The 12,617-nt window shown below is 45.6% G+C and overlaps 1 protein-coding gene across 1 annotated transcript in view; it reads right to left on the bottom strand.

Annotated features, from left to right (window-relative positions):
- LOC137311965 (ALS2 C-terminal-like protein) overlaps positions 1 to 12,617 on the bottom strand; it is a 134,920-nt gene that overhangs the window by 69,478 nt on the left and 52,825 nt on the right. Inside the window, exons 12-15 of the mRNA XM_067978779.1 lie at positions 11,867 to 12,069; positions 8,372 to 8,437; positions 7,286 to 7,381; positions 3,966 to 4,127 (exon numbers count right to left, since the gene is read on the bottom strand). Of these exons, the coding sequence (XP_067834880.1) occupies positions 3,966 to 4,127; positions 7,286 to 7,381; positions 8,372 to 8,437; positions 11,867 to 12,069 (527 nt within the window). The remainder of the gene's footprint in view (positions 1 to 3,965; positions 4,128 to 7,285; positions 7,382 to 8,371; positions 8,438 to 11,866; positions 12,070 to 12,617) is intronic.

The raw sequence follows: 12,617 nt of genomic DNA, 5'->3' as shown, positions 1-12,617 counted from the left end.
GTTAACCTTTATGTCAAAGGGGCTGGAATACAAAGGAGGGGAGCAGGAGGAGGAAATTATGCTTCAGTTGTAGATCTTTGGTGAGACCCCATCTGGAGTACTGCATTCATCCTGGGCACCACACCTCAGGACATACTGGCCTTGGAAAGGGTACAGCACAGATACACCAGAATGACACCAGGGCTTAAATTATGAGGACAGATTGCATAAACTTGGTTTGTATTTCCTTGAGTTTAGAAGGTTGAGGGGTGATCTAATCGAGGTTTTTAAAATGATAAAGGAATTCAATAGGGTTGATACAAAGTGACTATTTCCTGTGGTGGAGGAATCTAGAACAAGGGGGCATAATCTTAAAATTAGAGCTAAGAGGGTAGTAAAAATCTGGAACTTTCTCCCCAAAAGGCTATGGATACTAGATCATTTGAAGTTTTCAGGACGGAGATTGATAGAATTTTCCTGGGCAAGGGTTATCAAGGGATATGGATCAAAGGCAGGTGAATGTAGTTAAGATGCAGCTCAACCATGACCTAATAGAATGGCAGAACAGGCTCAAGGGGCTAAATGGCCTACTCCTATTCCTATGTTCTTATTTCCTAAAGCAACAGATGAAATAGTGTCGGTTAATTTCCATGCAAAACTAAGCAAAGATAATGGGGCAGAACTCGCTCCCGAAATAACGGAGGAGCTCAACAGCACTGCCAATTTTTAGTGGTGAATCGAAGAAGCAAGTTCCCACGTTTGCACATGCGCAGTAAAACGCTAAAATCGTGAACTTGCTCCGAGTGGTGAGCGGGCAATCTGACAGCTTTGAATTAAAGGGCCATCGCACGCTGCAACCAGGGAAATCATTAATAAAGTGTAAACTTGCTCATCTGCCCAGCTGGAAAGTAACTAATTACGTCACCAAACGCTTAGAAATACCAATAAACTAACTTTTAATAGCACGGATAGTCTTAATGACTGCCAAGCAACTAAAAATTAAATTAAAAAAATGTGGAGTCTCATATTACCCCTTATTTTAATAGTTTTTTGTCATTATTTCTTTGGCTTTTTATAAAAATAAATTAAAATTTTTATTTACAATGATAGACAGAATAACTAAGTTTAAATGAATGGAGTCTGCTTGCCTGTTTGAGCAATGCAGCCTGAATCTGTGGGCGTGACTTCTCTTCCTGACAGATTTTGTGGGCATGTCTTCTACTCTCACAGACTGTTCCATGTGTGTCAACCAACGCTGCTCAGAGGCGGAATTGATTTTGAATTTTAAAAAAATTATGCACAATCAAGCAAGTCGATGCCACAGAGCCCGCAATATTTTCATTAATTTAATTCGCAGGAGCTGTGGCAAGTGTTGCCTTGCTGCTCTGCCCGAGTTCTGGCCCAACATAATTAGTTGTGGTGTAGATTTTTTTTGTGTATACATTTACAGCAAAAGAATTGCTAAAATAATACTCAACAATTAGGGCCAATTAAGCCTACAGAGCTGGTCCCCAACTTCAGTAAGATCAACGACTGAGGCAAATGGACCTTGGCTGAATACTATTGGGGACCCCTGCTCTACATCAAGGTTTGGGCAAGATTGTCAACTTATTCCCAATTTATGGGCAGTGCTTGCTACTACCACACATTCACTAGGACTATTCAAGGAAGTGCAAATAGAAGCATACATCTGCCAAGGAGGATAGCTGGTTTATTAATTAATTAGACATCTATTTGTCTCCTCTGCCTCTGAACGGATTGACTCACTGCTAGAGTATGGTTCACATGCATGACGTGCCCCGTTACCTCACCCTAGTAGTTATTATTCATGTAGGAGCCTTGACAATTAATGTGGATAGATGAACCATTTGGTGGTGCGGGGGGGGGGGGGTCTCCCAGCAGAGTCTGATCCTATCCTCACCCACCATGCACTTCCAGCAAGTATCGCTGAATAGCCATCAGCCGTGGGACCCGGATTGATTCCCCAAACCAATCTAGCCCAGGAACACTGATGCCAATTCTAGTGCCCTGCTGCCATCCCAACTGCGGTTAGATAAGTCAGCACAGACCTTCCTCGGCTGTATGGCTCTGCTATTCAGTGGCTAAACTCACTCAGCCATCAAGGGAGCTTAGAGCTTGAGGAGGCGTCTCTTTAATAGGTAAGTGATAATTAGATGTCTATTTCTGACTGCCAATTTTGCACTATGATCTAACAAAGAATCACTGGATTGGGGGTAATATTCTGGCATGGGTGGAGGATTGGTTATCTAACAGGAAGCAGAGAGTTGGGATAAATGGTTCATTCTCGGACTGGCAACCAGTAGCCAGTGGTGTTCCGCAGGGGTCGGTGCTGGGTCCCCAACTCTTTACAATCTATATTAACGATTTGGAGGAGGGGACCGAGTGTAACATATCAAAGTTTGCAGATGATACAAAGATGGGAGGGAAAGTAGAGAGTGAGGAGGACATAAAAAACCTACAAGGGGATATAGACAGGCTGGGTGAGTGGGCAGAGATTTGGCAGATACAATACAATATTGGAAAATGTGAGGTTATGCACTTTGGCAGGAAAAATCAGAGAGCAAGTTATTATCTTAATGGCGAGAAACTGGAAAGTACTGCAGTACAAAGGGATCTGGGGGTCCTAGTGCAAGAAAATCAAAAAGTTAGTATGCAGGTGCAGCAGGTGATCAAGAAGGCCAACGGAATGTTGGCTTTTATTGCGAGGGGGATAGAATATAAAAACAGGGAGGTATTGCTGCAGTTATATAAGGTATTGGTGAGACCGCACCTGGAATACTGCATACAGTTTTGGTGTCCATATTTAAAAGACATACTTGCTCTCGAGGCAGTACAAAGAAGGTTCACTCGGTTAATCCCGGGGATGAGGGGGCGGACATATGAGGAGAGGTTGAGTAAATTGGGACTCTACTCATTGGAGTTCAGAAGAATGAGAGGCGATCTTATTGAAACATATAAGATTGTGAAGGGGCTTGATCGGGTGGATGCGGTAAGGATGTTCCCAAGGATGGGTGAAACTAGAACGAGGGGGCATAATCTTAGAATAAGGGGCTGCTCTTTCAAAACTGAGATGAGGAGAAACTTCTTCACTCAGAGGGTAGTAGGTCTGTGGAATTTGCTGCCCCAGGAAGCTGTGGAAGCGACATCATTAAATAAATTTAAAACAGAAATAGACAGTTTCCTAGAAGTAAAGGGAATTAGGGGTTACGGGGAGCGGGCAGGAAATTGGACATGAATTTAGATTTGAGATTAGGATCAGATCAGCCATGATCTTATTGAATGGCGGAGCAGGCTTGAGGGGCCGATTGGCCTACTCCTGCTCCTATTTCTTATGTTCTTAAATGGGTTGAGACTCACCCACATTTAGGAGTTTCACAATCTGTAAATAAAGTTGACGTTCACCTATCAACCTGGGTTGACTTTGAGGCCAGTTAGAGAGGTGGATGTAGAAAGTTGATTTTTAAAAAAAAAATTTTATTCGTTCATGGGATGTGGGCGTCGCTGACGAGGCCAGCATTTATTGCCCATCCCTAATTGCCCTCGAGAAGGTGGTGGTGAGCCGCCTTCTTGAACCGCTGCAGTCCGTGTGGTGACGGTTCTCCCACAGTGCTGTTAGGAAGGGAGTTCCAGGATTTTGACCCAGCGACGATGAAGGAACGGCGATATATTTCCAAGTCGGGATGGTGTGTGACTTGAAGGGGAACGTGCAGGTGGTGTTGTTCCCATGCGCCTGCTGCCCTTGTCCTTCTAGGTGGTAGAGGTCGCGGGTTTAGGAGGTGCTGTCGAAGAAGCCTTGGCGAGTTGCTGCAGTGCATCCTGTGGATGGTGCACACTGCAGCCACAGTGCGCCGGTGGTGAAGGGAGTGAATTTGTGAGGAACAAGGAAGGGTTAGGCTGGTCTTTTCTCCTTCCTGCCTATTAACTCAATATTTTAACAGAGCAGAACTGATAAGATTGCCTCATACCTGTCAAGGTCGTCAAATATTCCATATCCTGTTTTCTGATCATTCACCCAATGCCCCACATACTTAAAGGGCAGTTTTTCCAATCGAGAGCTGTGTAAAATTCCAAATCCATGCCGTTGGTTGTCTTGGAAGTAACCTTTGTAAATCATACCATTTCCGTACCTAGGAACAGAGTGGTTTTATTTACTGTTTTCACACTGAGCTGCGTGGTATTATGCCAAACAGACCATGAAGCTCCAAAGTTCAATCTGTAGTCTGTTCTGAGTTACCTCAGCCAGGATGAGCTAGGGGGCTTTGGTATCCTGGCCAGGGTTCATGCTCCTGATCGCTATCCAGCAATCCCTGTTAGAAATGATGTGTGAGATCAAGAAAAGTTAGGAGCAGAACAGCTGCAAATGGCCCCCATGAAGGACTAGCCTGCTGCCTCTCAATATCTTGGATTGCGCTTGAACTTGTGCGAGGCACCAGAGAGCTGCCAGCATTTGCACAATTGTAACTCAGCATGACTGTGTCTTCCAAACAGGAGCGGAGACAAAGGGAGATGGAGCAGGGGTGCGGGGGAAGAGAAAACATTAGAATACTTGAGACAACATTACAATCCTATACACTAATTCTATACAGTTGAAGAGCACACAAACAAAATTCCTCTCCATATAACTGCAGTTGGACCTTGGCATTTCAATGCCTCTAAAGCTCACTTTCCTCCCATCCAAGCCGATTAACAATTAATAATCTCTTTTATCCAGGCTTGGCCTCCACGGAGGTCCATCTCAATTATGTTGTGGTCCATGGACTGAACCCAATCACCAGCTCCCTTAGTTCTGTATCTCTGATACATACATACCTCTCAGCCAAAGACAACCCTGTAGAGATAGATTTTCCTCCAGGTATTGCCTTTACAAACAACCAGCTGTTATAGGTGATGAAGAACATGCCATCAAAGGCATCAGAGAGAAGGGTTTTAGGAGACCCATTTTCAGGTGACCACATGTGAAGATGTTCAGCACTTGGGAATAGTAGACACTCCATTTTTGCAGGCAGGGTCAGAATTGAGCATTCCCAGTACTCAATAAATGCAGATTAAAGCTCCCTCAACTCTCCCCCAATCTCAGAAGAGTGACCCTTATTGAATTAGTACCACATTACTATTACTAGAAATGTCACAACCCAGTAAAGGTAAATTTTCTGCTGGTGTTCTCCCAGCACATAGCCTCACCCAGCACAAGCCCATATCAGAAAATCAAGCGCACACGCAGCCCGTATTTTTCCCGAAACTGTGGGCATGCAATTTTCTGATTTGCGCTTCTAGCGGATGAGGCTCCGCTCTGGGAATGCGTGGGTGGAAAATGTACCCCGTTGTTTTCAGTTTTCCACCTTAGTAAAGGGTAGAAATGGCCAGTGATGATTCACCAGGATGATGGGACTGAGTTATCATGAGATTCAGCAGTTAAAGGGAATTTACAGAATAGTTAGGGAATCCAGAACAAAGGGATAAGATAGGTAATTTTCCAATTCCACCTTCCAGATGGTGTGCTTTGTCAGCTGGGAACACAAAGTCAGAAAATTATTCCTGTAATCTTAAAATTAGAACTAAGCCGATTTCATAGCACACCCAGGAAAAATATTTTCACACACAAAAAGAGGAAGTGGAATAATGTTCAGAGATAACTGCAGCAAAGGAATAGGTTCTGATAAAAAAAAATAGCAGAATTCGTGGTAGATAGGTCACTGGGATGACAGAGAGGAGATTGTAGACACTCTGACCACAATTTGTCAATCCTCCTTAATTATGCCATTGTGCCAGTGGACTGGAAGGTAGCCAATGTAAGATGTCAGTTCAAGAAGGAAGAGAAAGATAGACCAGCTAACTATAGACTGGTTAGTCTAACGTAAGTTGTGGGCAAACCTTTAGCATCCATAATTGGGGCTAACATTCGTGCATTTTCCAAAATACATGTTTTTTTTTAATTCGTTCATGGGATGTGAGCGTCACTGGCAAGGCCAGCATTTATTGCCCATCCCTAATTGCTCTTGAGAAGGTGGTGGTGAGCCGCCTTCTTGAACCCCTGCAGTCTGTGTGGTGAAGGTTCTCCCATAGTGCTGTTAGGAAGGGAGTTCCACGATTTTGACCCAGCAACAATGAAGGAACGGCGATATATTTCCAAGTCGGGATGGTGTGTGACTTGGAGGGGAACATGCAGGTGGTGTTGTTCCCATGTGCCTGCTGTCCTTGTCCTTCTAGTGGTGGAGGTCGCGGGTTTGGGAGGCGCTGTCGAAGAAGCCTTGGCGAGTTGCTGCAGTGCATCCTGTGGATGGTGCACACTGCAGCCACTGTGCGCCGGTGGTAAAGGGAGTGAATGTTTAGGGTGGTGGATGGGGTGCCAATCAAGCGGGCTGCTTTGTCCTGGATGGTGTCGAGCTTCTTGAGTGTTGTTGGAGCTGCACTCATCCAAGCAAGTGGAGAGTATTCCATCACACTCCTGACTTGTGCCTTGTAAATGGTGGAAAGGCTTTGGGGAGTCAGGAGGTGAGTCACTCGCCACAGAATACCCAGCCTCTGACCTGCTCTTGTAGCCACAGTATTTATGTGGCTGGTCCAGTTAAGTTTCTGGTCAATGGTGACCCCCAGGATGTTGATGGTGGAGGATTCAGCGATGGTAATGCCGTTGAATGTCGAGGGGAGGTGGTTAGGCTTTCTCTGATTGGAGATGGTCATTGCCTGGCAAGAATGTTACTTGCCACTTATCAGCCCAAGCCTGGATGTCGTCCAGGTCTTGCTGCATGCGGGCACGGACTGCTTCATTATCTGAGCGGATGCGAATGGAACTGAACACTGTGCAACCATCAGCGAACATCCCCATTTCTGACCTTATGATGGAGGGAAGGTCATTGATGAAGCAGCTGAAGATGGTTGGGCCTAGGACACTGCCCTGAGGAACTCCTGCAGTAATGTCCTGGGGCTGAGATGATCGGCCTTCAACAACCACTGCCATCTTCCTTTGTGCTAGGTATGAATCCAGCCACTGGAGAGTTTTCCCCGATTCCCATTGACTTCAATTTTACTAGGTCTCCTTGGTGCCACACTCGGTCAAATGCTGCCTTGATGTCAAGGGCAGTCACTCTCACCTCACCTCTGGAATTCAGCTCATTTGTCCATGTTTGGACCAAGGCTGCAATGAGGTCTGGATGGATTAAAAACATGGGTTAATCAAGGACAGACAGCATGGATCTGCTGGGAGCTAAGCAACCCAAATCGACCCCTCTAGTTTCAAAGCCCAAGAGCTGACCAGTACGAGGAATCAAAGATTAGATGTACTTACTCACAGATCCCATAGCCATGCATCTTCCCTCTTTTCCAGTGACACTTATAACAGTCAAAGATGTCTGGCCCTCCAGGAGTGACATATACACCAAAGCTGGAACAAAGCACAAGCAATTACTCATATTCTTATTGATCAGTGGTATCCTCAAAATTACCCGGGGGCCACTTGTGCCCCTCCTGCTCCCATCTATCTGTGGCCATCGGTAATCTTGCTGTGCCTCTATTCAAAGCTGCATGATGCTGATCAAGCCAGGATTCAATGCTACTCTCTCTCCTTTCCTTGCTCCCCAGCTAAAGGAATGCTAAAAAGAGGCAGGGCTATCCCAGAAAGGATGCCTGCAGGGAATAGGTGTTAGAACGTCCATGATGGCAGCATGAATGTGGACAGCTTACATTTGTTCTGCGGACTCCTGCTTCTTCCCAACCCCTACAGCAACCCATCAGAGTTGAGGCCGGCTCATTCACAGCCATTTACAAAATGTTTTCTATTGCTCAGTGAGGAGGCTGCTCCTCTAAATTCTACCGTACATTTAAGTTGCAATGACAACTTGCGTTTATATAGCACCTTTAACGTAGCAAGGCGCTTCATAGGAGCATAATCAGTCAAAAATTGACACCGAGCCAAAGGAGGATATATTAGGAAGGGTGATTAAAAGCTTGGTCAAAGAGGTAGATTTTAAGGAGTGTTTTAAAGGACGGGGGTGGGAGAGAGAGAGAGAGAGAGATGGGTTCCCTCACCCCACAGTGGCGGGCACCCTAGGACCAGTGGTTATAGCCCGTCCTGACCCTGATCTCAGGTGCAATAGTCAATTCGGTACCGATTATATATCTAAAGGGAGCGGTGTCTTTTGGGAACAGGACTGTGACTGACTAGACTCCCTTCAATTGGGACCTTTAAAAGACATCAGACAGAGTAGATGTCCATTCCATCAGTCTGAGCTGGATTTTAGCCCTACTCAAGAGTAAAACGGCTGTCTTAATTCACTTCGCCAGCCAAGCCCGTCACCCTTGGTCAAAGAAATGACAAATTTCCTAGCATTGGAAAAGTTATATTTGATTATTTTCACACAGGGATTTTTCTTACCCATGTTCCTGACCATCTTCGTAATGTCCAGCATAATTTCGTCCATCCGGCCATTTCATGATTCCACTAAAGTAATGAAAATACCGGTTACTAACTGGTCCCAGAAAGGTCAGGATGGTGGCAAATTGGAATAAAGGGCTGATTCCGCAATCGATCTAAACCCAGTGACGAGCAGCATTGACAGGGAGTGCAGGTCAGAAAATCACAAGTCCATAACCCTCGAGTTTCCATCCATCAGGGGCTGTAGGCCCATCATTTGCCTACCTGTGTGCCCTGGGAGTGAAAGCTCCCCACCAAAAGGGCCTGATCACAGAAATAAATCTCGTTATGATCTTACCAATTCTTTCCATAGAATCTTACAGCACAGAAGGAGGCCATTCAGCCCATCATGCCTGTGCTGGCTCTTGGAAAGAGCTATCCAATTAGTCCCACTCCCCCTCTCTTTCCCCATAGCCCTGCAAATTTTTTCTTTTCAAGTATTTATCCAAATATATATTTTCAAGTATATTTTTAGAAAACATTTCTACACACAAAGGGTGGTAGAAGTTTGGAACTCTCTTCCACAAACGGCAATTGATACTAGCTCAATTGCTAAATTTAAATCTGAGATAGATAGCTTTTTGGCAACCAAAGGTATGAAGGGATATGGGCCAAAGGCAGGTATATGGAGTTAGATCACAGATCAGCCATGATCTTATCAAATGGCGGAGCAGGCACGAGGGGCTGAATGGCCTACTCCTGTTCCTACATTCCTATCCAATTCCCTTTTGAAAGTTACTATTGAATCTTCTTCCACTGCCCTTTCAGGCAGTGCATTCTATCTTCTGCACCTGTTCTACAAGCTTGATAACCTTCCTCAAATAAGGCAACCGAAAATGGACAACATTCTAACTGCAGCCTGACCAATAATTTGTATAAGTTTAATGTTATCTCTCTGCTTTTGCACTCCATACCCATATTTATAAAACCTATTATTGCATACATAAATTTGCTATCAAAATAACAGCAAGCTAATGGTACTCCCTGTTATTTATGGCTAAATGATACAGCAACTTCACGCGAGGAGCAGATGCGCGGTTAAATGTGAATATCTGAAAGTTACAGTCCGAGTTACGCTGCTCCACCATTAGCTCCGTGAAAACAGTAACCCGCCCTTAGCCTCCCCGTTTGTTTGGTAGGAACTTGCTGTATTTGCCCATTAAACTCACCACAGAAAGTTATGTCTTGTCATTATAAACGCATGTACCCTTTTAACAATATGTTAGTTGTTAATTACTGCCAATCAACTTCGCTGGCACCGAAAATTTACTAATATAAGAGTGGAGTCTCATTCCTTCAGGTTTTGAATGTCAAATTTAAAAATAAAAAAAAATTCTTACTTTTCCTTTGTCCCTTTTTTCTCTCTCTCTTAATCCAATCTTTCTTTCCCTCTCTTTATTCTGATTTGACATTGAATTCACCCTCCTTCTCAGTCCTTCCAGTGTTTATTTCCCAATCCTTAAATTTCATTGGTTAAGGAGATGCCCTGTTCACTCAGGTCCCAGATGCCCCGTTTCCCTCGCTGCGCTATTATTGGCTCGCACTTTCAGCAACTTTGTGGGCAAAAATTTTTTTGAGCTGAAGGGTGCAGGAGTAAGTCTAACTAACACCAGGCACCATTAGCTGCCCTGCTACAGCAAATTCTGGTCCATGATTTTAAAAAAAAACATTTTCCAATAGTAAATTTATCCTTCCCCCTCCGGCCGCTGTCAGTTCTGGAGTTAGGAACCACATTAGCCAAATGTGGTCTGGAACTGGCCAGTTCCAAAGACCAGTTTTTCAGCCAACAGGAGCGAGAACACTGTAACTTCACCTGATCAGACCGTTAAGATGGTTGGCTCTTGACATTTTCCTCAACCTGTACTCTGAAGTGCATTGCACCTGACAAGATATTTCATTAGTGGCCCAGGGCGTTTGGACAGACCAAGAGGTAATACAGCTAGACAGAAAGGTGGAATCTTTATTAACCAAGAAACTTTTCATTAGCTCTTCAGATCTTTGACCGAGTTAGTGATAAACTGGCAAAAGATTTGAGAAGCAGCAAAATTTGAGAACCATAATTTAACACCAATACTACATCCAATCAATGGTCTCTTCTCACTGCTCCCTACATCTGATCACAGCTCCTCTCTCGCTGCTCCCTACAGCCGATCAGAGCTCCTCTCTCACTGCTCCCTACAGCCGATCAGAGCTCCTCTCTCACTGCTCCCTACAGCCGATCACAGCTCCCCTCTCACTGCTCCCTACAGCCAATCAGAGCTCCTCTCTCACTGCTCCCTACAGCCAATCACAGCTCCTCTCTCACTGCTCCCTACAGCCAATCACAGCTCCCCTCTCACTGCTCCCTACAGCCGATCAGAGCTCCTCTCTCGCTGCTCCCTACAGCCAATCACAGCTCCCCTCTCACTGCTCCTACAGCCGATCACAGCTCCTCTCTCACTGCTCCCTACAGCCAATCACAGCTCCCCTCTCACTGCTCCTACAGCCGATCAGAGCTCCTCTCTCGCTGCTCCCTACAGCCAATCACAGCTCCCCTCTCACTGCTCCTACAGCCGATCACAGCTCCTCTCTCACTGCTCCCTACAGCCGATCACAGCTCCTCTCTCGCTGCTCCCTACAGCCAATCACAGCTCCTCTCTCACTGCTCCCTACAGCTGATCACAGCTCCTCTCTCACTGCTCCCTACAGCCAATCACAGCTCCCCTCTCACTGCTCCTACAGCCGATCAGAGCTCCTCTCTCACTGCTCCCTACAGCCGATCACAGCTCCTCTCTCACTGCTCCCTACAGCCAATCACAGCTCCCCTCTCACTGCTCCTACAGCCGATCACAGCTCCTCTCTCACTGCTCCCTACAGCCGATCACAGCTCCCCTCTCACTGCTCCTACAGCCGATCACAGCTCCTCTCTCACTGCTCCTACAGCCGATCACAGCTCCTCTCTCACTGCTCCCTACAGCCGATCAGAGCTCCTCTCTCGCTGCTCCCTACAGCCAATCACAGCTCCCCTCTCACTGCTCCTACAGCCGATCACAGCTCCTCTCTCACTGCTCCCTACAGCCGATCACAGCTCCTCTCTCACTGCTCCCTACAGCCGATCACAGCTCCTCTCTCACTGCTCCCTACAGCCGATCACAGCTCCTCTCTCACTGCTCCCTACAGCCGATCACAGCTCCTCTCTCACTGCTCCCTACAGCGTGTTGCACTGAACTCACAACTGCCACATCTCACAGATCAATACAAAGACTGTTAATGGGAGCATATATAAAAGGAGGTCCCATTGTACATACATCGATCAGTAAAAAAATAACAGCCAGCTGACAGCAAAACTTAATTTTGCTCAGAAAACACTGCACCACTAAAAACTTTCCAAGCAAGTTTGAGCATTTTTTTTCTGTTTGGTACTTTACAGTTAGGGGCTTGGGTGAAAAGGCTAACAAACTCCAAATGAACGCATACCTGCCCTGGGGCTTCCCCCAATACCAGTCTCCTTCATACACTGCGTCCTTGAATCGAGGGCTGTTGATAAAAGCATAGGAAGCAAATCGACAGTCAGGCACGTTGCATGAATTCTCACCGCCTCCTTCACCCCATAAAGGGAAATCCAGCTTGCCAGCCAAGTGCTGGCGAACGGCTTGGTTCAACTTCCAAAACCACACAATCTGTGAATCAAAAGAACAGAATGGGATAGGCTTGAAAATCTGAAGAAGAACTTGAACATACATACATATATACATACACATATATCTCAGGACTTCAGGACGTCCAAAAGCGCTTTAGAGCAAATTAAGTACTTTTTGAACTGTAGTTACTGTTGTAATGTAGACAAACACATCAGCTAATTGGCATACAGCAAGGTTGCACAAACAGCAAATGAGATAAATAACCAGATAGTCTCCTTTTGGTAGTGTTGCTCGAGAGATAAATGTTACACAGGGCACAAGAACTGTCTTACTCTTCTTCGAATAGTGCCGTGGGATCCTTTACGTCCACCTGAGGAGGCAGACGGGGCCTCGGGTTAACGTGTAGCACTCCCTCAGTACTGCACTGAGGTGTCCAACTAGATTATGTGCTCAAGACCCTGGAGTGGGACTTCAACTCACAACCTTCTGACTCAGAGGCGAGAAGATTGTCCTCGATGAAAAGCTATGACCTGCTTCTGTCACCTCACATTCACACTGTTTTCAATGAAACAAATCCTTTAAAAGAA

Source organism: Heptranchias perlo, chromosome 3 (genome assembly GCF_035084215.1).
Source record: "Heptranchias perlo isolate sHepPer1 chromosome 3, sHepPer1.hap1, whole genome shotgun sequence".
NCBI classification, from domain to species: domain Eukaryota; kingdom Metazoa; phylum Chordata; class Chondrichthyes; order Hexanchiformes; family Hexanchidae; genus Heptranchias; species Heptranchias perlo.
This window is presented reverse-complemented; position numbering and strand designations above follow the sequence as displayed.